The 24647-nt window shown below is 40.0% G+C and overlaps 1 protein-coding gene across 1 annotated transcript in view; it reads right to left on the bottom strand.

Moving 5' to 3' along the window:
• Positions 1–24647, bottom strand: part of LOC102395698 (ATP-binding cassette sub-family C member 4-like) — a 312677-nt gene that overhangs the window by 203072 nt on the left and 84958 nt on the right. Inside the window, exon 9 of the mRNA XM_045162476.1 lies at positions 4704–4805. Coding sequence (XP_045018411.1) covers positions 4704–4805 — 102 coding nt within the window. The remainder of the gene's footprint in view (positions 1–4703; positions 4806–24647) is intronic.

The following is a 24647-nucleotide window of genomic DNA, read 5'->3' on the forward strand; positions in this document are numbered from 1 at the left end:
GAATGAGATGGCTGGATGGCATCACTGAGTTGATGGACGTGAGTATGGGTGAACTCCGGGAGTTGGTCATGTACAGGGAGGCCTGGTATGCTGCAATTCATGGGGTCACAAAGAGTCGGACAGGACTGAGCGACTGAACTGATCTGATCTGATCTGATCAGGACCACACACTGAGTTCCCTCCCTGTTCAGGCTTCTGGATTAGGCACTGCTCTGCCACAACCAGAAGTGGGCAGCATTCGATAGCCCATGGGTACTGGGTATGTTGCCTCATGCTTATTCAGGTTCAGGTGACTGCTGACTAAACAAAGATCATCAGCTGAGTCCCTCACTCTGTGTGAGAACAGTTTGAAACCCCTGCCCGTGGAGATCTGGAGATACCCCCAAATACACTTTAAAGATTAGAGATTGAGATCAATTCCCATCATTTCATCAATGAGACTTGCATCCATGAGACCATCCCCAACCTGTCCACCTGGCTGTCCAGAGGAGCCAGTTAGAGCTCATGTCTATCTCCTGCCTCCCAACCCAGCAGAGGCTTCATTAAGACTTAGTTTCTCTTCAAAACTCCCAATATCTTTGCCTTTCTCCCTCCCAAGGGCCCTCTCACCCATGACTTAACTTGACAGCCCCTAACTACTACTGATTCTGCCAAGGTGCACAGTCTTTCCATAGGCAAGTCCAGGACAACATAATATGGTGTTCTGTACAATTATGCAAGTTGTATAGAAGTCTGAGAACATGTTCTTGAATGTTCTTCAAAGAAGAACAAAATATCTTAGTTTATAATGTTGCATAGTTTGATACAAGGGAAATTTGGTAATTGGTCATATGGTGGTTCGGAAGGTAAAGAATCCACCTGCAATACATGTGACCTGGGTTTGATCCCTGGGTTGGAGGAAGGCATGGAAACCCACTCCAGTATTCTTGCCTGGAGAATCCCCACAGGCAGAGGAGCCTGGTGGGCTACAGTCCATGGGGTCACAAAGAGACACAACATAGCGACTGAAAAACAACAAACTATGTGTCAACATTCACATAAAGTTAACATCATAATGGAATTTTAGTGGTGCTTTCCATAAATGCTTCAAGTGGATTATGACAGGAAATACCAGTTCAGTTCAGTTCAGTTCAGTCCCTCAGTCATGTCCGACTCTTTGCGACCCCATGAATCGCAGCATGCCAGGCCTCCCTGTACATGACCAACTCCCGGAGTTCACTCATACTCACGTCCATCGAGTCAGTGATGCCATCCAGCCATCTCATCATCTGTTGTCCCCTTCTCCTCCTGCCCCCAATCCCTCCCAGCATCAGAGGCTTTTCCAATGAGTCAACTCTTCACATGAGGTGGCCAAAGTACTGGAGTTTCAGCTTTAGCATCATTCCTTCCAAAGAAATCCCAGGGCTGATTTCCCTCAGAATGGACTGGTTGGATCTCCTTGCAGTCCAAGGGACTCTCAAGAGTCTTCTCCAACACCACAGTTCAAAAGCATCAATTCTTCCGCGCTCAGCTTTCTTCACAGTCCAACTCTCACATTCATACATGCCCACTGGAAAAACCATAGCCTTGACTAGATGGACCTTTGTTGGCAAAGTAATGTCTCTGCTTTTCAATATGCTATCTAGGTTGGTCATAACTTTCCTTCCAAGGAGTAAGCGTCTTTTAATTTCATGGCTGCAGCCACCATCTGCAGTGATTTTGGAGCCCAAAAAAATAAAGTCTGACACTGTTTCCACTGTTTCCCTATCTATTTGCTATGAAGTGATGGGACCGGATGCCATGATCTTCGTTTTCTGAATGTTGAGCTTTAAGCCAACTTTTTCACTCTCCACTTTCACTTTCATCAAGAGGCTTTTGAGTTCCTCTTCACTTTCTGCCATAAGGGTGGTGTCATCTGCATATCTGAGGTTATTGATATTTCTCCTGGCAATCTTGAGTAAAATCTACTCTATTAAGGTAAGGTAGGTCAGGCACCTTGTATGAGTTCCCATGTGTAAAAGGTGTAGGGATGTGGTTGTATATATTTGTTCTATATATTTACATAGAAAATACTACTGTCTTGCTAGTGGAGATGAAAGGTGCTGAGTCAGAAATAGGTGAACACAATGCAGGTGGCACAACAGAGTCACAGGCATGAAAGACAGGAGCAGTCTACAGAGCCTGGACATTTGCTCTGTGGTCCCCACTTTGACAGCAACCAGGCTCACGGACTCTGGTCTGGAAGGTAGACCCTCTGGTAGAGGCATCTCCTCCCTGAGTCCTTCCAGTCCTGGGGTGGGAGCAGCTTCCTGCCTTGCTAATCACTGAGCTGCCTCATCCACTACTGCTTTGCCCTTTTTTGTCCTTTCATCTCCTATGTAACTAATTTCCTGCATGGAATCCCCCCTCCCCTGCCGTAGGTTTGGTTCTCCTGATTAATCCACACTGATACAGGAGGATGTGCACAAAGAACTATAAAGCCGGAGGCGGGAGGAGACTTTCAGTTGTCTGTAACGGGGCTGCACTGGGAGTGCAAACTTGAGAACTTTTGGAGAGTGGTCCCTATGTTTTTCCTATTTGCTAAATTTCAGAAATAAACCAAGCGCTGGGAAAAATCGTTGTGATTTCACCAGTTCTCCCTGTCAGCTTGCCACACAGTACAGCCCTTCAACTTGGAGTCACTGGTATTCACTATGCCCATCTGCTCTCTCCTCCTGCCCCTGGCTGCCACCAAAGTAGCCAGAACCATCCAGAAGCTTAGGCTAGAGGAGCTCCACCCTACCCCACAGCAAAGATCCAAATCTTTATTAAACTATGTAATAAGATATTTGATAACATTAAGGCATAAACCATATACTGATTGTATCCAAAGTCTCTGATCTCTAACAACTGATTGTGTATTTGTTCATTAACCCTTTCTATACTGCAGCATTTTTTCTCTCCAATCCTATAAATTCTAATATTATAAATGCATTTACTTTAAGTTCAAAATATGATAACCCTTTGAAAGTTCTCTTGAAAGTGAGATAAATAACTATGTCAAGTTCCTTGGGCTGACATTATTTTTAGTGTTAGTGTTAGTCTCTCAGTCATGTCTGACTCTTTGTGATCCCATGGATTGTAGCCTGCCAGGTTCCTCTGTCCATGAAATTCTCCAAGTAAGAATGCCACAGTGGTTTGCCACTTCTTTCTCTGGAGTTCCTGTAGGGGAAATTAGGATTGGATGCCTCAAGTCCAAGGTAGCCCCCGGGGCATGTTCATTACCAGAGCATTCCTCTCCTTTGTAAAGCACTTCTGATTGCCAGATTGTTTAATTATGAGCCATACAGAGGCCATTGCTTTTTTGATCTTAACGTATCTAATATGCACCCCAAAGATCTTTCCTTCAGGACAGATGAAATATTTCCCATTTTTGCAAGCTTTAAAACACCAAAACACAAAAGATGCAGACAAATTCTAACAAAAATGGTACAAGACAGATTCCAGCATCAATGCTGGATGAACTGGCCACCGATAGGATAAATAAATTACCCTATAAAACAAATGAACTAATTCTATCTAGGTTACCCACTCCCACAAGAACTAGCTCCCAAATGAACTGGTTCCAACTGGACCAGTTCCCAAATCAGGTAAATAAATTTACCCTACATATGAGCTATGGTGGGCTTGCCCCATGAGAACTAGTTCCCAATGAACTGGTTCAGGGTAGAGTCCAACAACACCTCCCCTCTGTAAACGGGTACCCAACCAAATTAGCTTGTCCTGTAAAGGAAAAGCCCAGATTGAGGGGAAAAATGTTCCCGCTGTACACAGCGGATCAACTTCCCCTTCAAAATCGAGCCCATTGGCTCGTAACACAAAACGACACACAAAACAAGTGAACCGGTTGAACCAGCTATCAAATTGGGTAGACTTACCCTACAACCAGAGAAGGCAATGGCAACCCACTCCAGTACTCTTGCCTGAAAATCCCATGGATGGAGGAGCCTCATATGCTGCAGTCCATAGGGTCGCTAAGAGTCAGACACAACTGAGTGACTTCACTTTCACTTTTCACTTTCATGCATTGGAGGAGGAAATGGTAACCCACTCCAGTATTCTTGCCTGGAGAATCCCAGGGACAGGAGAGCCTGGTGGGCTGCCATCTGTGGGGTCTCACAGAGTCGGACAAGACTGAAGCGACTTAGCTGCAGCAGCAACCCTACAACCAATATCGAGTTTGTTGATTCTAGAAGTTTGTCTCAATTGTCAAGCTCTGAGGGCAACCAGTACCTTTTCAGGGAATCTTGAAGGAAAAAACCTCAGAACAAATGATCCAGCAGCTGCTAGGGTCTTGCTCCAATATTCCCTGATTGGTGCCAGCTAGCCACAAGCAGCAAGGATCCTGGCTGGCTAAGCCCAATTGTTACCGAGTCCAAGCTCACTCTGCTCACTACATGACAGGCAATGAATCTGAGACACAAGGTTTTGAGGCAAGGAAAAGACCTTAATTGGGGAGCTGGCAGACTAAGAAGACTGCAGGCTAGTGCCTCAAAACAACCATCTTTATTTTTAATCTCTATTAATTGCAAACTTCATTCCTGATTCAGAATTTTTATAACATACTTCCATGGTAAATGAGCAAGTCACATTTTGTATCATGTGTAAAATGTCAAAATCCTCCAATAAATCTATGTCACAGTTGTCCTTTAACAGTCACAATCGTGAAATTAAGGATTTGTTACCTTATCCCAAAAACCAGTGAAATCTTGCACATTCACAACTGTTTTACCATCTGATGGCAGCTGATGATCACACTGTGGTAGCTCATCAAGTAACAGAAAGTTCTACAAAGAAAGAAAAAATACAGATTGTTTAAACTATAGGAACAAAGCACAAGCAAAATAATTGCTTCCATGAAATTTGCAATATATTTTACAACTGTATTTCATTATGTGTTGCTGCTGCTAACTCGCTTCAGTCGTGTCCGACCCTGTGCGACCCCATAGACGGCAGCTACCAGGCTCCCCCATCCCTGGGATTCTCCAGGCAAGAATACTGGAGTGGGTTGCCATTTCCTTCTCCAAGGCATGAAAGTAAAAAGTGAAAGTTAAGTCGCTCAGTCGTGTCTGACTCTTCACAACCCCATGGACTGCAGCCTACCAGGCTCCTCCGTCCATGGGATTTTCCAGGCAAGAGTACTGGAGTGGGGTGCCATTGCCTTCTCTGTCACTATGTGTTAGGTCATTAGAAATACTAAATAATACACAGTATAAACTATTATAGCATATAGTATAGTACATACAGTATACACATATAACTTATAGTGTGTATATATGTACACACACCAAAAAAAAAAAAAAGAGTTCCAGGCCATGGAACTATCTTTGTAACTTTCTTAACAAGTATACTGGCTACCCTTTAAAGAACAAATATGTCTCCAAATTTGAACAGATCAAGATTTGGGACATTTTTATTCTGTCATTAACAATACACACAGGTTTTGACAGAAAATTATTCCATAAATATTCACTGAATCCCACCAGATTCCAAGCACCATGTGACACTGCTGGGAGCACAGAGAGGAAGGTCATTCCCAGGCCTTCAGCAATCAGGTGACAAAGGACAGGCTAGGAACATAAGACCTATGGAAGAAACTCCGAATAAAAGCCTTACTCTGCTTTCCTCCTCCTGTATATCAGATCCCTACCACTGCTTGTCATTAACTATCATTAAAATCATCATTCTTAAAAGATAATGCTATTAAGCCTCTATCTCTTTCTTACTTTTCACAAGCATCTTTTCATAAACCCTTGTCTCTGCTCCTTAGTCAAAGTCCTGTCCTCCTCAACAGAATGATCATATCTTCCACTTGTTGCTATTTTCCACACCAATTATTAATAGGAACTATTCAATACAATTTAGCTGAGTAAAATAAAGTCTTAAAAATCATTATAAAACTAATATAATCATATACAGGAAACTCCCTCTTACCCTTTAAATGCTAGAAATAATTCAATGAGAAAAGACACAGTGGGAGAGAAATTGAACAACAGAGACCACTCCTACCCCCACCCCCAAGTACTATGAACATGTGGCAGAGACTACTGGCTATCCTCAAAACCTTCTCTCTTTCTTCCGTGCTAACAAAACCTTGGATTTTAGCTGCACACGGCAACCTGGAAAGAGGCCCTCTCTCTCCAGCCTCCTGAGCAGATAGGAGCAGCCACATGACTAAATCCAGGTCAGTGGAGGGTGACAACAATCAGGACCTTTCTCCACCCCATGGCTTAGACCTTGGAGGCTGCCAGCCTGGTCAAGGTTACAATGCATTTGACATCATGGAGGATCATACTAGCCATGGAGCTTGTTACAGGTTAAATTATATCCCTCTCCCAAAAGATACGCCAAAGCCCTATCTAGGAACTCCAGTTACATCAAAAAGTGACTTTATTTGGAATTAGGGTCTGATTAAGATGCAATCATACTGGAGTAGGGTTGGCCCTGAATCCAAGATGACTGATGCCCTTATAAGGAGACCCAGAGACAAACACAGGCAGAAAACAGCCACCTGAAGAAAACAGAAACTCGAGTGGTGGCAGTTAAAAACCAAGGAACCCAAGGTTTGCCTGCAGCCACCAAAATCTAGAAGAAGCAAAGAAAGATTCTCCCTGTGGCCAGAATTCAGAGGGATCAGTGACCCTGCTCACACCTTGCTTTCAGACTTCCAACCTCCACAACTGGGAAACAATAAATTTCTGTTGTTTTAACCACCTGGTTTGTAGTACTTGGTCATGGCAGCCCCAGAAAACAGATACAAAGCCTTACCAGGTTTCTTGCATGAGTGAAAAACAAACTATATTTCTGTGAAAAGTAGCTTTACCATGCATAATTCTAGGACCTACAGGCAGAGAATCTTAACCAACACAGGGGGCAACTGAAACAAACATGTGATGATGTTCGAAAAAGAAAATGGACATGAATAGTAACCTACTACCCTAAACCTAATAAATAGCCTCCAAGACCTTGACACCCTTATCTATTGTGCCATAAAGCTACAAATTCGATAACCACCTTCTACTTCAAAAGAACAACTGTTCCTCTTCCTTCTTTGTCACCAGGTCCTGGTGGTGGCAGGCAGGGCACAAGGACCACGTTGGGTTGGACCCTCCAAGAAGTTTCTGTGGCACTAGAACAAGGCCAAGTTACTCCAACTGAGCTCTGTCAAGGATAGCTCTCCTTTATCAAGAAGACCAAGTTACTGTATCAGAAGAGGTAGTCTTAAGGCAAGTTGAAGAATCAGAGAAAAGATATAAGAAAGGTCATTCACTGGGGGATTTAGATGGAATTTCCTATTTCAGTAAAAGACAACTTTAGCACATCTGCCATTGAGACAATATGTGCATCAAACATGCTGAAAAGTTATGTATCACCTTAAAATAACACAGAGGTTGTTGGATCAGGGAGCTCTGTTAATGGTAAAAAACAAACTTAGATGAGTTTGCTATGGGATACAGAAGCACAGATAGCATTTTGTGACCAGTTAAAAACCATTGGAGTTATTCAAACAATATAGAGAAAAGAGGAAGCAGAAGTCTAATGGTGAGAATAAGGATTCAAATTGGCTTATAACTGGAGGAAGCTCAGGAGGGAGTGCAGTGGCTGTGTCAGCATTCACTTGCTTCATTGCTTTAGGACCAGATTCCAGAGGATCAACCAGCAATCCACCTGCCCACTATGAGGTTGTTGGTTTAAAATACAGCTATGACTTAGTTTCTTGTCATGGCCTCATTCCCCTGGTGAATTCAATGATGTATCCAGAATCTTAACTAGATGTGTGGATAATGCAGCCATTGTGTTGAGTATATTAGCTGGGCAGAATCTCTAAGATTCTACCACAATTCAAGATCCTGTTAAAACCATTTATGCTTCCCAGTTTAACAGATGTGAGCAAATGATGTGAGCAAAAGAATTCCAAAGGAATATCTTAGACTAGAATTGTCAAGTGAAGTACAATCTCTTTGGTCCAAAGCTGCTAATCTCTTTGAGTCTGAGAGGGCCAAAGTAATTGAAGTGTCCCTGCCCCAACCAGTTATTCAATTGTCTGCTACCATGTACTGTGTACATAAGAAGTGGCATCAAATATGGCAAGATTTGATAGGTTAGAATATGGTCACTGATTTGACATTGATGTGTCTACTGAAGCCATGTATGCTGCAACTAAACAAGAAAGGTTTAATGATGTGGTGAGGGGAAGAATCCTATCAGGAAATTTTCTTATTAAAAGAAAATTATGAGAACTATTTTATCAAAGCAGAAAAAGTGAGATGACTCATTGCTAGTGATTTTGTGAATGTTTTTAACTCTAGAGTAGATGTTTTGCTAACTTCCATTACCTTTAGTGAGGCAATGCTGTACACAAACTGCATCAAAGAAGACAACAGAACATGAATTGCCGAGGGTGAAATTTTTACACAGACTGTAAATATGGCCAGTGATGAGTGTCCCTGTCAAGCCAAGGATTGTCAATAGGACCACAGTTTAATGGTGGTGCATTTTGTGACCAGCTGCTTTTTTACAGTTTGCAAATGGTTTGAAAAACAAGTATGGTTTCCTGTTACTCAGCTTCTTAAACTAATGGATGATTGTTCATCAATCTTTGAAAATTAAAAGTTATCTCTGCTTCTCTAAAATAGTAGTAATGAATACATCATGCAAATTATAATTACTTTTAAAGCTTTTATATTCTAGACAATTCAAGTGATCTTGTAATTTGATTCATTGTCAGTACAGTCATTCCTTGAAATGACTTTTTTAAATTCTTGTGATGTAGCTAATTATAAAAAATCTGTCAGCATTTATTAAGCATCCACTAAGTATAAACAAAGTATAGGATTTCTATTACAATACAATATACCTGTTCCTGAAAAATGATGCATTCTGGAAAAATGTTCATTAAAAACAACACTGCCTACAGGACAAGTAAGGTTAGGGGTAAATCTTTCAAAATTTCTACATCTTTGTAACCAAAGCACTAACAAAATCACTGGTATCCTTATTTTTGACAAAGGAGGCAAGAACATACAATGGGGCAAAGATGGTTTCCTCAATAAGTGCTGCTGGGAAAACTGGATAGTCACATGTAAAAGAATGAAATTAAAATACTTCCTAACACCATACACAAAGATAAATTCAAAATGGATTAAAGATCTAAATATAAGACTATAAACTATAGAATCTTAGAGGAAAACATAGGCAGAACACTCTATGACATAAATCACAGCAAGATCCTCTATGACCCACCTCCTGCAGTAATGGAAATAAAAAAAAAAAATTAACAATGGGACCTAAGTAAATTTAAAAGCTTTTACACAGTAAAGGAAACTGTAAACAAGGTGAAAAGACAACCCTCAGAATGGGAAAAAATAATAGCAAATGAAACAACTGACAAAGGGTTAATTTCAAAAATATACAAGCAGCTTACACAAATCAATACCAGAAAAACAAATAACCCAATCAAAAAGTGGGCAAAAGACCTAAGCAGACATTTCTCCAAAGAAAAGATATGGATGGCTAATAATTACACGAAAGGTGTTCAACGTCATTCATTATTAGAGAAATACAAATCAAAACTACCATGAGATATCACCTCATACCAGTCAGAATGGCCATAATTAAAAATTCTGCAAACAATAAATGCTGGAGAGAGTGTGGAGAAAAAGCAACCCTCTTGCACTGTTGCTGGGAATGTAAATTGATATAGCCACTATGGAGAACAGTATTAAAATTCCTTTAAAAATTAGGAATAAAACCACCATATGACCCAGAAATCCCACTGCAGGGCACATACCCTGAGGAAACAAAAATTTAAAAAGACACATGTACCCCGATGTTCACTGCAGCTCTAATTACAATAGCTAGGACACGGAATCAAACTAAATGTCTATAAACAGATGAATAGATAAAGATGGATTGAGCAAAGACCAAAGGAGATCTAGCTGGCTGCGGACTGGCCCCTCCCCCAACCAGAGGCAGAGAGGCAGGTGTGCGACAGCCAGAGGTGGAAGGCAAGGGGCAATCTCAGCCCCAGAGACTGGTATCCTCCACCAAACTGGGAGTAGGCTTCCAGCTGCTAACCACATCTTCCTGGGATCCTGGACAGTTGACATCTGCCAGGGAGGTCGCAGCCTAAGATCAGCTCCACAAAGGAGACACATGACACACCTGAGCCAGCTCTCTCAACGGGGAACCTGGGAAACTGAGCAGCTGGGATGGGGGAGGTGATTAAGACGCACAGCCCACCTGGGACAGTGTGCTCACCAAGCACCTGGTCACCTGAGCTACTTGGACCTGAAAGGGCACAAAACGCATGCCCAACTGAGTCTATGCCCTTGCAGAGTACCCAAGGAACTGAACCTGAGCAGCTTAGACCTGGGAAGTGCACCAAATACAGGGTCCACTTTGGACAGTGCCCCTGCAGAGCAATCTGCAGTGTAGACCTGGGAAGCACGAGCCGCTGTGAGCTGGGGCAAACCCAGTGTGGTCCATACACTGTGCGCACTCCCCACACACACACCAGCGATATTTGTTTGCAGCATTCCTCCCTCCCCACAATAAAACTGAACAAGTGAGCCTAAATAAGGGACCAACTTCACCCCCTTGTGTCACAGAGGAAATTAGATCCTGAAGCGACCTACAAACAGAGGAAGCCAAAATAAACAAATAAGAGGGAACCACTCTGGAAGTGACAGGTGCAACAGATTAAAATCCTGTAGTTAGAATTGAATAAGCTTTGGAAGGGGCCTATAGACCTTGAGAAGAAGTACTAGCTGGAACAAAGAACTATCTGAAACTGAACTTACCCCAAACTGCCTGCAACAGCTCCAGAGAAATACCTAGACATATTTTTACTACTATCAATTCTTTATTTTTTCTATTTTTTTAAGTTTTATTACTCCTTTAATTTTCATTCTTATAACATTCTACTACCTTGCCAAAAAAAAAGACCCTATTTTTAAGGCAAATTTCATATATATATATATTTTTTTAATTTACAATATTGTATTGGTTTTGCCAAATATCAACATGAATCCACCACAGGTATACATGTGTTCCCCATCCTGAACCCTCCTCCCTCCTCACTCCCCGTACCATCCCTCTGTGTCTTCCCAGTGCACCAGCCCCAAGCATCCAGTATCGTGCATCGAACCTGGACTGGCGACTCGTTTCATATATGATATTATACATATTTCAGCGCCATTCTCCCAAATCATCCCACCCTCTCCCTCTCTCACAGAGTCCATAAGACTGTTCTACACATCAGTGTCTCTTTTGCTGTCTCGTATACAGGGTTATTGTTACCATCTTTCTAAATTCCATATATATGCATTAGTATACTGTATTGGTGTTTTTCTTTCTGGCTTACTTCACTCTGTATAATAGGCTCCAGTTTCATCCACCTCATTAGATATGATTCAAATGTATTATTTTTAATGGCTGAGTAATACTCCATTGTGGATATGTACCACAGCTTTCTTATCCATTCATCTGCTGATGGACATCTAGGTTGCTTCCATGTCCTGGCTATTATAAACAGTGCTGTGATGAACATTGGGGTACACGTGTCTCTTTCACTTCTGGTTTCCTTGGTGTGTATGCCCAGCAGTGGGATTGCTGGGTCATATGGCAGTTCTATGTCCAGTTTTTTAAGAAATATCCACCCTGTTCTACATAGTGGCTGTACTAGTTTGCATTCCCACCAACAGTGTGAGAGGGTTCCCTTTTCTCCACACCCACTTCAGCATTTATCGCTTGTAAACTTTTGGATCGCAGCCATGCTGACTGGCATGAAATGGTACCTCATTGTGGTTTTGATTTGCATTTCTCTGATAATGAGTGATGTTGAGCATCTTTTCATGTGTTTGTTAGCCATCTGTATGTCTTCTTTGGAGAAATGTCTGTATAGTTCTTTGGCCCATTTTTTGATAGGGTCATTTATTTTTCTGGACTTGAGCTGCAGGAATTGCTTGTATATTTTTGAGATTAGTTGTTTGTTGCTTCATTTGCTATTATTTTCTCCCATTCTGAAGGCTGTCTTTTCACCTTGCTAATAGTTTCCTTTTTTGTGCAGAAGCTTTTAAGTTTAATTAGGTCCCATTTGTTTATTTTTGCTTTTATTTCCAATATTTTAGGAGGTGGGTCATAGAGGATCCTGCTGTGATGTATGTTGGAGAGTGTTTTGCCTATGTTCTCCTCTAGGAGTTTTATAGTTTCTGGTCTTACATTTAGATCTTTAATCCATTTTGAGTTTATTTTTGTGTATGGTGTTAGAAAGTGTTCTAGTTTCATTCTTTGACAAGTGGTTAACCAGTCTTCCCAGCACCACTTGTTAAAGAGATTGTCTTTATTCCATTGTATATTCTTGCCTCCTTTGTCAAAGATAAGGTGTCCATAGGTGTGTGGATTTATCTCTGGGCTTTCTACTTTGTTCCATTGATCTATATTTCTGTCTTTGTGCCAGTACCATACTGTCTTGATAACTGTGGCTTTGTAGGAGAGCCTGAAGTCAGGCAGGTTGATTCCTCCAGTTCCATTCTTCTTTCTCAAGATTGCTTTGGCTATTCAAGGTTTTTAGTATTTCCATACAAATGGTGAAATTATTTGTTCTAGCTTTGTGAAAAATACCGTTGGTAGCTTGATAGGGATTGCAGTGAATCTATAGATTGCTTTGGGTAGTATACTCATTTTCACTATATTGATTCTTCCAATCCATGAACATAGTATATTTCTCTATCTATTAGTGTCCTCTTTGATTTCTTTCACCAATGTTTTATAGTTTTCCATATATATAGGTCTTAGATTCTTTAGGTAGATATATTCCTAAGTATTTTATTCTTTCCATTGCAATGGTGAATGGAATTGGTTCCTTAATTTCTCTTCCTATTTTCTCATTATTAGTGTATAGGAATGCAAGGGATTTCTGTGTGTTGACTTTATATCCTGCCACTTTACTGTATTCATTGATTAGCTCTAGTAATTTTCTGGTAGAGTCTTTAGGGTTTTCTGTGTAGAGGATCGTGTTACCTGCAAACAGTGAGAGTTTGACTTCTTCTTTTCCAATTTGGATTCCTTTTATTTCTTTTTCTGCTCTGATTGCTGTGGCCAAAACTTCCAAAACTATGTTGAATAGTAGTGGTGAGAGTGGGCACCCTTGTCTTGTTCCTGACTTTAGGGGAAATGCTTTCAATTTTTCACCATTGAGGATAATGTTTGCTGAGGGTTTGTCATATATAGCTTTGATTATGTTGAGGTATGTTCCTTCTATTCCTGCTTTCTGGAGAGTGTTTATCATAAATGGATGTTGAATTTTGTCAAAGGCTTTCTCTGCATCTATTGAGATGCAGAGATGCATAATCATATGGTTTTTATTTTTCAATTTGTTAATGTGGTGTATTACATTGATTGATTTGCAGATATTGAAGAATCCTTGCATCCCTGGGATAAAGCCCACTTGGTCATGGTGTATGATTTTTTTAATGTGTTGTTGGATTCTGATTGCTAGAATTTTGTTAAGGATTTTTGCATCTATGTTCATCAGTGATATTGGCCTGTCGTTTTCTTTTTTTGTGGCATCTTTGTCAGGTTTTGGTATTAAGGTGATGGTGGCCTCATAGAATGAGTTTGGAAGTTTACCTTCCTCTGCAATTTTCTGGAAGAGTTTGAGCAGGATAGGTGTTATCTCTTCTCTAAATTTTTGGTAGAATTCAGCTGTGAAGCCGTCTGGACCTGGGCTTTTGTTTGCTGGAAGATTTTTGATTACAGTTTCAATTTCCGTGCTTGTGATGGGTCTGTTAAGATTTTCTATTTCTTCCTGGAAATAGAAAGTTTTGGAAAGTTGTACTTTTCTAAGAATTTGTCCATTTCTTCCACGTTGTCCATTTTATTGGCATATAATTCCTGATAGTAGTCTCTTATGATCCTTTGTGTTTATGTGTTGTCTGTTTTGATCTCTCCATTTTCATTTCTAATTTTATTGATTTGATTTTTCTCCCTTTGTTTCTTGATGAGTCTGGCTAATGGTTTGTCAATTTTATTTATCCTTTCAAAGAACTAGCTTTTGGCTTTGTTGATTTTTGCTATGGTCTCTTTTGTTTCTTTTGCATTTATTTCTGCCCTAATTTTTAAGATTTCTTTCCTTCTACTAACCCTGGGGTTCTTCATTTCTTCCTTTTCCACTTGCTTTAGGTGTAGAGTTAGGTTATTTATTTGACTTTTTTCTTGTTTCCTGAAGTATGCCTGTATTCCTATGAACTTTCCCCTCAGTACTGCTTTTACAGTGTCCCACAGGTTTTGGGTTGTTGTGTTTTCATTTTCATTCGTTTCTATGCAAATTTTGATTTCATTTTTTATTTATTCTGTGATTTGTTGGTTATTTAGCAGCGTGTTGTTCAGCCTCCATATGCTGGAATTGTTAATAGTTTTTCTCCTGTAATTGAGATCTAATCTTACTGCCTTGTGGTCAGAAAAGATGCTTGGAATGATTTCAATTTTTTTGAATTTACCAAGACTAGATTTATGGCCCAGGATGTGATCTATCTTGGAGAAGGTTCCACGTGCACTTGAGAAAAAGGTGAAATTCATTGTTTTGGGGTGAAATGTCCTATAGATATCAATTAGGTCTAACTGGTCTATTGTATCGTTTAAGGTTTGTGTTTCCTTGTTAATTTTCTGTTTAGTTGATCTATCCATAGGTATGAGTGGGGTATTAAAGTCTCCCACTATTATTGTGTTATTGTTAATTTCCCCTTTCATGCTTGTTAGCATTTGTCTTACATATTGCGGTGCTCCTATGTTGGGTGCATATATATTTATAATTGTTATATCTTTTTCTGGGATTGATCCTTTGATCATTATGTAGTGACCTTCTTTGTCTCTTTTCACAACCTTTGTTTTAAAGTCTATTTTATCTGATAGGAGTATTGCTACTCCTGCTTTCTTTTGGTCTCTCTTTGCATGGAAAATCTTTTTCCAGCCCTTCACTTGCAGTCTGTATGTGTCCCCTGTTTTGAGGTGGGTCTCTTGTAGACAACATATATAGGGGTCTTGTTTCTGTATCCATTCAGCCAGTCTTTGTCTTTTGGTTGGGACATTCAACCCATTTACATTTAACATAATTATTGATAAGTATGATCCCATTGCCATTTACTTTATTGTTTGGGGTTTGAATTTATACACCATTTTTGTGTTTCCTGTCTAGAGAATATCCTTTAGCATTTGTTGGAGAGCTGGTTTGGTGGTGCTCAATTCTCAGCTTTTGCTTGTCTTTAAAGCTTAGGATTTCTCCTTCATATTTGAATGAGATCCTTGCTGGGTACAATAATCTGGGCTGTAGGTTCTTTTTCTCTCATCACTTTAAGTATGTCTTGCCATTCCCTCCTGGCTTGAAGAGTTTCTATTGAAAGATCAGCTGTTATCCTTATGGGAATTCCCTTGTGTGATATTTGCTGTTTTTCCCTTGCTGCTTTTAATATTTGTTCTTTGTGTTTGATCTTTGTTAATTTGATTAATATGTGTCTTGTGGTGTTTCGCCTTGGCTTTATCCTGTTTGGGACTCTCTGGGTTTCTTGGACTTGGGTGATTATTTCCTTCCCCATTTTAGGGAAGTTTTCACCTATAATCTCCTCAAGTATTTTCTAATGGTCTTTCTTTTTGTCTTCTTCTTTTGGGACTCCTATGATTCGAATGTTGTAGCATTTAATATTGTCCTGTAGGTCTCTGAGATTGTCCTCATTTCTTTTAATTCGTTTTTTTTCCCTCTGATTCATTTATTTCTACTATTCTGTCTTCTAATTCACTAATCTTATCTTCTGCATCTGTTATTCTACTATTTGTTGTGTCCAGAGTGTTTTTGATCTCATTTATTGCATTATTCATTATATATTTCAATATTCAATATTATATATTATATTCATTATTCATTTTATTTTTTCTAGGTCCTTGTTAAACGTTTCTTGCTACTTCTCAATCCTTGTCTCCAGGCTATTTATCTGGGATTCCATTTTGATTTCAAGATTTTGGATCATTTTCACTATCATTATTCAGAATTCTTTATCAGATAGATTCCCTATCTCTTCCTCTTTTGTTTGGTTTGGTGGGCATTTATCTTGTTCCTTTATCTGCTGGGTATTCCTCTGTCTCTTCATCTTGTTTATATTGCTGAGTTTGGAGTGTCCTTTCTGTATTCTGGCAGTTTGTGGAGTTCTCTTTATTGTGGAGTTTCCTCACTGTGTGTGGGTTTGTACAGGTGGCTTGTCAAGGTTTCTTGGTTAGGGAAGCTTGTGTCAGTGTTCTGGTGGGTGGAGCTGGATTTCTTCTCTCTGGAGTGCAATGAAGTGTCTAGTAATGAGTTATAAGATGTTTATGGTTTTTGGGGTGACTTTGGGCAGCCTGTATATTGGAGCTCAGGGCTGTGTTCCTGTGTTGCTGGAGAATTTGCATGGTATGTCTTGCTCTGGAATTTGTTGGCCCTTGGGTGGTTCTTGGTTTCAGTGTAGGTATGGAGGCGTTTGATGAGCTCCTGTCAATTAATGTTCCCTGGAGTCAGGAGTTCCCTGGAATCAGGGTTTGGACTTAAGCCTCCTGCTTCCGGTTTTCAGTCTTATTTTTACAGTAGTCTCAAGACTTCTCCCTCTATACAGCACCATTGATAAAACATCTAGGTTAAAGATGAAAAGTTTCTCCACAGTGAGGGACACCCAGAGAGGTTCACAGAGTTACAAGGAGAAGAGAAAAGGGAGGAGGGAGTTAGAGGTGACCCAAATGAGATGAGGTGGAATCAATAGAGGAGAGAGCGGGCTAGCCAGTAATCACTTCCTTATGTGCACTCCACAACTGGGCCACTCAGAGATGTTCACGGAGTTATACAGAGAAGAGAAGAGGGAGGAAGGAGACAGAGGTGGCCAGGAGGATAAAAGGGGGGAATGAAAAGGAGAGAGACAGATCCAGCCAGTAATCACTTCCCTATGTGTTCTCCACCATCTGGTACACACAGAAATTCACAGAGTTGGGTAGAGTAAAGAGGGGTTAGGGAGGAGACACAGGTGACCTGGTGGAGAAAAAGGAGAGTCCAAAGTGGGAGACAGCAGTCAAGCCAGTAATCTCGCTCCCAAGTAAAAATGGGTACTGAAGATTGGGTTCTTAAAAGGTACAAAATTGATAACAAATACAAAAAAGCAAAAATTAAAAATCTAGAGTAGAGTTTGGAATTTCATAAATATGATGTTAAAGAATAGAAAAAGATAAAGAAAGAGAAAAGAAAAAACAAAGTCACAAAAATTATTAAAAATATATATATGAAGTTTGCTTTTTTAAAAAAGGGTCTTTTCTTTGCAAAGTAATAGTAGGTTATAAAAGTGAAAATTAAAGGAGTAATAGAGGACTTAAAATGTTTTTAATTAAAAAAAAAGAAAGAGTGATCGTAAAAATAGTAAAAATATATCTAGGACTTTCTCTGGTGTTGTTGTGGGTACTGTGGGGTCAGTTCATTTTTGGCTAGTTCCTTGGTCCAGCTTATATTTCTCAAGATCTATAGGCCCCTTCCTATGTAGTCGGTACTAACGACAGGGTTTTAATCTATTGCACCTGTAACTTCCAAGGCAGTTCCCTCTGTTTTAGCTTCTTCTGTTTGCTGGACTCTTCAGTGTCTGATTTCCGCCCTGACACAAAGGGGGCAGTGGTGGACACTTTTTTTTAGGCTCACTTGTTCAGTCGCACTGTGGGGAAGGAGGGACACTGCAAACAATTAGCACTGGTGTGTGCTCGCAGTGCCTCAGCCACACTGGGCCTGCCCCCGCTCACGGCACGTGTGCCCTCCCTGTCCACACTGCTCAGGCTCTAGGTTGCTCTGCCAGGAACCATCCGAGGCCAGCCCTGGGCCGTATGCATTTCCCAGGTCTAAGCCGCTCAGGTTCAGGCACTCGGGTAGTCCTCAGAGGCACAGACTTGGTTGGGCCTGCGTTTTGTGCCCTTCCCAGGTCCCAGTAGCTCAGGTGATGAGGTGTTTGGCGTGTGCTGTTGCTGTGACTTATCACCTCCCCACCACTCAGTTTTCGGGGTGTACAACTGGCGCACCTTCTCAGGCAGATGTTGACCATCCAGAACCCCAAGAAGTCTTAGTTAGCCAAGAAGCCTGCTTATAGTTATGGAGATAATGTCTCTCTGGGGCTGCAATTGCCACCTTCCAGCTCTGGCTGCCGGTCACCAGAGGGAGATGGTCTGCAGCAGGCTATCTCTGTTCAGTCCTTTGTTCTGTGCAGGGGCCTGGCAGTGTCTTAGGTTAGGGCTGGCTTTTCACGTGGTAGTTATCCCACAGTCTGGTTTGCTAGCCCAAGTTAGTTCGCTCAGATACCACTCGAGGCATTCAGGCCAGATCCTTTCTCTAAGCGATGCAGCCCACGCCTCCCTTTCCAGCCCCTGCTTGCTAGTGGTGGGTGCAGACGTCTGTGCTGCTTCTCCGCTGGGGGAGTTACCGTTGGGCTCATAATCTGTGGGTTTTCATTGTTTATATATTTTTCCTCCCTGTTATGTTGCCCTCTGTGCTTCCAAGGCTCAGCACAGACTCGGCAATGAGAGTGTTTCCTGATGTATGGAAACTTCTCTCTTTTTAAGACTCCCTTCCCGGGACGGAGCTCCATCCCTCCCTCTTTTGTCTCTTTTTTTGTCTTTTATATTTTTTCCTACCTCCTTTTGAAGACAATGGGCTGCTTTTCTGGGTGCCTGATGTCTTCTGCCGGCATTCAGAAGTTGTTTTGTGGGATTTACTTGGTGTTTAAATGTTCTTTTGATGAATTTATGGGGGAGAAAGTGGTCTCCCCATCCTATTCCTCTGCCATCTTAGCTCCTCCTCCCATATATAGATATATTTTTTTTTATAATCTTTGTGATTGATTTTGTTTTGTATTTTTAACGTTGTATTTTTGAGAGTCTAAACTCTACTCTAGATTTTTAATGTTTATTTTTTTGGTATTTTTTATCAATTTTGTACCTTTAAGAATCTAATCTTCAGTATCCATTTTCACTTAGGGGTGTGATTACTGGCTTGATTGCTCTCCCCTCTTTGACTGTCCCTTTTCTCCCCCAGGTCCCCTCTATCTCCTCCCTCCCCTTCTCTTCTTTACTTAATTCTGTGAATCTCTCTGGGTGTTCTGGGCAGCGGAGAACACTTAGGGAACTGATTACTGGCTAGATTGGTCTCTCCCTTTTTGACTCCACCTCTTCTCCTGGACACCTCTATCTATCTCCCTCCTCCCTCTTCTCTTCTCCATGTAACTCTGTGAACCTCTCTGGGTGTCCCTCACTGTAGAGAATCTTTTCACTATTAACCTAGATGTTTTATCATCTGTGCTGTAAGGATGCCGAAGTCTTGAGGCTACTTTAAAAATAAGACTGAAAGCCAGAGGCAGGAGGCTTAAATCCAAAACTTGAGAACACTAGAGAACTCCTGATTCCAGGGAACATTAATAGACAAGAGCTCATCCAAAAGCCTCCATACCTACACTGAAACCAAGCTCCACCCAAGAGCCAACAAGTTCCAGAGCAAAACATACCATGCTAATTCTCCAGCAACACAGGAACACAGCCCTGAGCCTTAAAATACAGGCTGTCACACCAAGCCCAGAGACACCCCAAAACTTACTACTGGACACTTCATTGCACTCCAGAAAGAAGAGATACAGCTCTATCCAGAACACAGACGCAAGCTTCCCTAACTATAGGGAATATGCTATGCACAGGCCTGTACTATAATTAACAGGGCTTCTTTGAAGAATGACTTTCTCATGACCCCCAGGCGAAGGGCTGGGAGCAGTAAAAAGTACATCATGGAAAACCATCTTGAAAACAAAACGCTGAAGTAGTGATGTGATTGATTGAAAAATATTAGTGACTATTCTTGTGACCAGAGCCTTGAGGGAGTTGCTGAGAAAGGTTGCTGAAGGGCTAAACATAGTCATGAAAGGCCTGAAGGTTTGACGTTGAGGACTGTGCATTGTATATCATTATCCCCGATCTGAAATTGTAAAAAACAGATGTCTTTAGAGCACACACAAGGAAGTAGATGTTAGCAATAAAAAGCCAGCAAGGATCAGGATCTTGGCTTTTGCCTGCAAATAGCATCAGCCCCTGATCTTTACCTAATTTCTGAGTCTTAATTTTCTTTATTCTTCTGCGGCACTGCTCCCTCATGTCAGGTTGTTGTTGGGCTGGTTCCAACACCTAACCAGGAAACCTTGACAAACCATTCGTCCAACCCTACCCACAGGGAACTAGCTTCACAATAAAGAGGAATCACAAACTTCCAGCCTACAGAAAGGCCATGCCAAACACAGCAATCTAAACAAAATGAAAAGGCAGAGAAATATTCAGCAGGTAAAGGGACATGATAAATGCCCATCAAACCAAACAAAAGAAGAGGAGATAGGGAGAATACCTGGAGAAGAATTTGGAATAATGATAGTAAAGATGGTCCAAAATCTTGAAAACAAAATGGAGTTACAGATAAATAGACTAGAGATAAAGATTGAGAAGATGTAAGAAATGTTTAACAAAGACCTAGAAGAAATAAAGAAGAGTCAATCAATAAAAAATAATGCAATAACTGAGATCAAAAGCACTCTGGAGGAAACCAACAGTAGAATAACTGAGGCAGAAAATAGGATAGATGAGGTGGAAGATAGAATGGTGGAAATCAATGAAGCAGAGAGGAAAAAAGAATTACAAGAAATGAGGACAACCTCATAGACCTCCGGGACAATGTTAAACACCCCAACATTCGAACCATAGGAGTCCCAGAAGAAAAAAAAAAAGAAAGGCCATGAGAAAATATTTGAGGAGATAATAGTTGAAAACTTCCCTAAAATGGGGAAGGAAATAGCCATCCAAGCCCAAGAAAGCCAGAGAGTCCCAAACAGAATAAACCCAAGGATAAAGACCCCAACACACATATTAATCAAACTAATTAAATCAAACACAAAGAGCAAATATTAAAAGCAGCAAGGGGAAAGCAACAAATAACATCCCCATTAGGCTAACAGCTGATCTTTCAATAGAAACTCTTCAGGCCAGAAGGGAATGGCAGGACATACTTAAAGTGATGAAAGAGAAAAACCTACAACAAAGATTACTATACCCATCAAGAATCTCATTCAGATATGAAGGAGAAATATAAAGCTTTACAGACAAGCAAAAGCTGAGAATTCAGCACCACCAAACCAGCTCTTCAACAAATGATAAAGGATATTCTCTAGATAGGAAACACAGAAAAGGTTTATGTACTCAAACCCAAAACAACAAAGTAAATGGCAATGGGATCATGCTTATCAATAACTGCCTTAAACGTAAATGGGTTGAAAGCCCCAACCAAAAGACAAAGACTGGCTGAATGGATAAAAAAAAAAAAAAAAAGACCCCTATATATGTTGTCTACAAGGGATCCACCTCAAACCAAAGGACACATACAGATTGAAAGTGAAGGGCTGGAAAAAGTCATTTCATGCAAACGGAGACCAAAAGAAAGCAGGAGTACCAATACTCATATCAGAAAAAATAGACTTTGAAATATAGGCCACGAAAAGAGACAAAGAAGGATACTACATAATGATCAAAGGATCAATCCAAGAAGAAGATATAACAATTATAAATATATATGCATCCAACATAGGAGCACCAAAATATGTACGGCAAATGCTAACAAGGATGAAAGGAGAAATTAACAGTAACACAATAATAATGGGAGTCCTTAATACCCCACTCACACCTATAGATCAACCAAACAGATCATTAGCAAGGAAACACAAACTTTAAATGATACAATGGACCAGTTAGACCTAATTGATATCTATAGGACATTTCACCCCAAAACAATGAATTCCACCTTTTTGTCAAAAGGAACATCCTGGAACATTCTCCAGGATAGATCACATCCTGGGCCATAAATCTAGCCTTGGTAAATTCAAAAAAAAAATGAAATCATTTCAAGCATATTTTCTGATCACAATGCGGTAAGATTAGATGTCAACTACAGAAAAAAAAAACTATTAAAGATACAAATATATGGAGGCTAAACAACATGCTTCTGAATAACCAACATATCATGGAAGAAATTAAAAAAATCAAAATATGCATAGAAACAAATGAAAATGAAAACACCACAACCCAAAACCCATGGGATTTGGTAAAAGCAGTGCAAAAGGGAAGGTTCATAGCAATACAAGCTTACCTCAAGAAACAAGAGAAAAATCAAATAGATTACCTAACTTTACACCTAAAGCAACTGGAAAAAGAAAAAATAAAGAACCCCACGGTTAGTAGAAGGAAAGAAATCATAAAAATTAGGGCAGAAATAAATGAAAAAGAAACAAAGGAGACTATAGCAAAAATCAACAAAACTAAAAGCTGGTTCTTTGAGAAGATAAATAAAATAGACAAACCATTAGCCAGACTCATCAAGAAAAAAAAAAAGGAGAAGAATCAAATCAACAAAATTAGAAATGAAAATGGAGAAATCACAACAGACAACACAGAGGTACAAAGGATCATAAGAGACTACTATCAGCAACTATATGATGATAAAATGGACAGCTTGGAAGAAATGGATGAATTCTTAGAAAAGTATAACCTCCCAAAACTGAACCAGTGTTGGGGATTTTCTCCCTGGGACTTAGAAGTGACGAACCTGAAAGAAGGATACTCGGACAGTCTCTTGCAAGGACTGACAAGTTTACTTCTGCAGTCAAGCCTTTTTATAGAAGTAGGAACAAAGAGCTTAGAGTATACAGCCAGCAGAGTGCGTACGGGGTTAACACCTGATCAGTAAAAATATTTCAAGGACAGCGCACTCTAAGTGACTCATGTGCTTATCCCATACCCATTTTCTCAAGCAACATCCTTAATATTTATTATTAAATCTTGGCGCCGGGCATAACCAAAGGCAGGAGATGTTTTTCTGCCCCAGCACACCAAGCCGGGGTATTTCTGGCCCTTCGCCATTTTCCCAAGGACTTCCTCCAACTGGCTATTTTGTACTGGGCTTCCCAACAACCAGGAAGAAATAGAAAATCTTAACAGACCCATCACAAGCACGGAAATTGAAACTGTAATCAAAAATCTTCCAGCAAACAAAAGCCCAAGACCAGATGGCTTCATAGGTGAATTCTACCAAAAATTTAGAGAAGAGCTAACACCTTTTCTACTCAAACTGTTCCAGAAAATTGAAGAGGAAGGTAAACTTCCAAACTCATTCTATGAAGCCACCATCACCCTAATACCAAAACTAGACAAATATCCACAAAAAAAGAAAACTACAGGCCAATATCACTGATGAACATATATGCAAAAATCCTCAACAAAATTCTAGCAAACAGAATCCAAAAACATATTAAAAAGATCATACATCATGACAAAGTGGGCTTTATCTCAGGGATGCAAGGATTCTTCAATATTCACAAATCAATCAATGTGATATACCACATTAACAAACTTAAAGATAAAAAACATACAATTATCTCAATAGATGCAGAGAAAGCCTTTGACAAAATTCAGTATCTATTTATGATTTTTTTAAAAAATCCTCCAGAAAGCAGGCATAAAAGGAACATACCACAAAATAATAAAAGCCATATCTGATATACCCACAGCAAACATTATCCTCAATGGAGAAAAACTGAAAGCATTTGCCCCAAAGTCAGGAACAAGACAAGGGTGCCCACTCTCACCACTACTATTCAACATTGTTTTGGAAGTTTTAGCCACAGCAGTCAGAGAAGAAAAAGAAATAAAAGGAATCCAGATTGGAAAAGAAGAAAAACTCTCACTGCTTGCAGATGACATGTTCCTCTACATAGAAAACCCTAAAGACACCACCAGAAAATTACTAGAGCTAATCAATGAATATAGTAAAGTTGCAGGATATAAAATTAACACAGAGAAATCTTTGCATTCCTATACACTAACAATGAGAAAATAGAAAGAGAAATTAAGGCAAAAATTCCATTCACCATTGTGACAAAAAGAATAAAATACTTAGGAATAAATCTACCTAAAGAAACTAAGGCCTATATATAGAAAACTATAAAACACTAATGATAGAAAACAAAGATGACACAAACAGATGGAGAAATACACAATGTTCGTGGATTGGAAGAATCAATATAGTGAAAATGAGTATACTACCCAAAGCGATCTATACATTCAATGCAATCACTATCAAGCTACCAACGGTATTTTTCACAGAACTAGAACAAACCAAAATTGAAAGAGACACATGTACCCCAATGTTCATCACAACACTGTTAACAATAACTAGGAAACAACCTAGATGTCTATCAGCAGACAAATGGATAAGAAAGCTGTGGTACATATATACAATAGAATATTATTCAGCCATTAAAAAGAATGCATTTGAATCTGTTCTAATGAGGTGGATGAAACTGGAGCCTATTGTACAGAGTGAAGTAAGTTAGAAAGAAAAACACCAATACTGTATATTAACACATATATATGGAATTTGGAAAGATGGTAAAGATGACCCTATATTTGAGACAGCTAAAGAGACACAGAGATAAAGAGCAGACTTTTGGACTCTGTGGGAGAAGGCGAGGGTGGGATGATTTGAGAAAATAGCAATGAAACATGTG

Source organism: Bubalus bubalis, chromosome 13 (assembly GCF_019923935.1).
Source record: "Bubalus bubalis isolate 160015118507 breed Murrah chromosome 13, NDDB_SH_1, whole genome shotgun sequence".
NCBI classification, from domain to species: domain Eukaryota; kingdom Metazoa; phylum Chordata; class Mammalia; order Artiodactyla; family Bovidae; genus Bubalus; species Bubalus bubalis.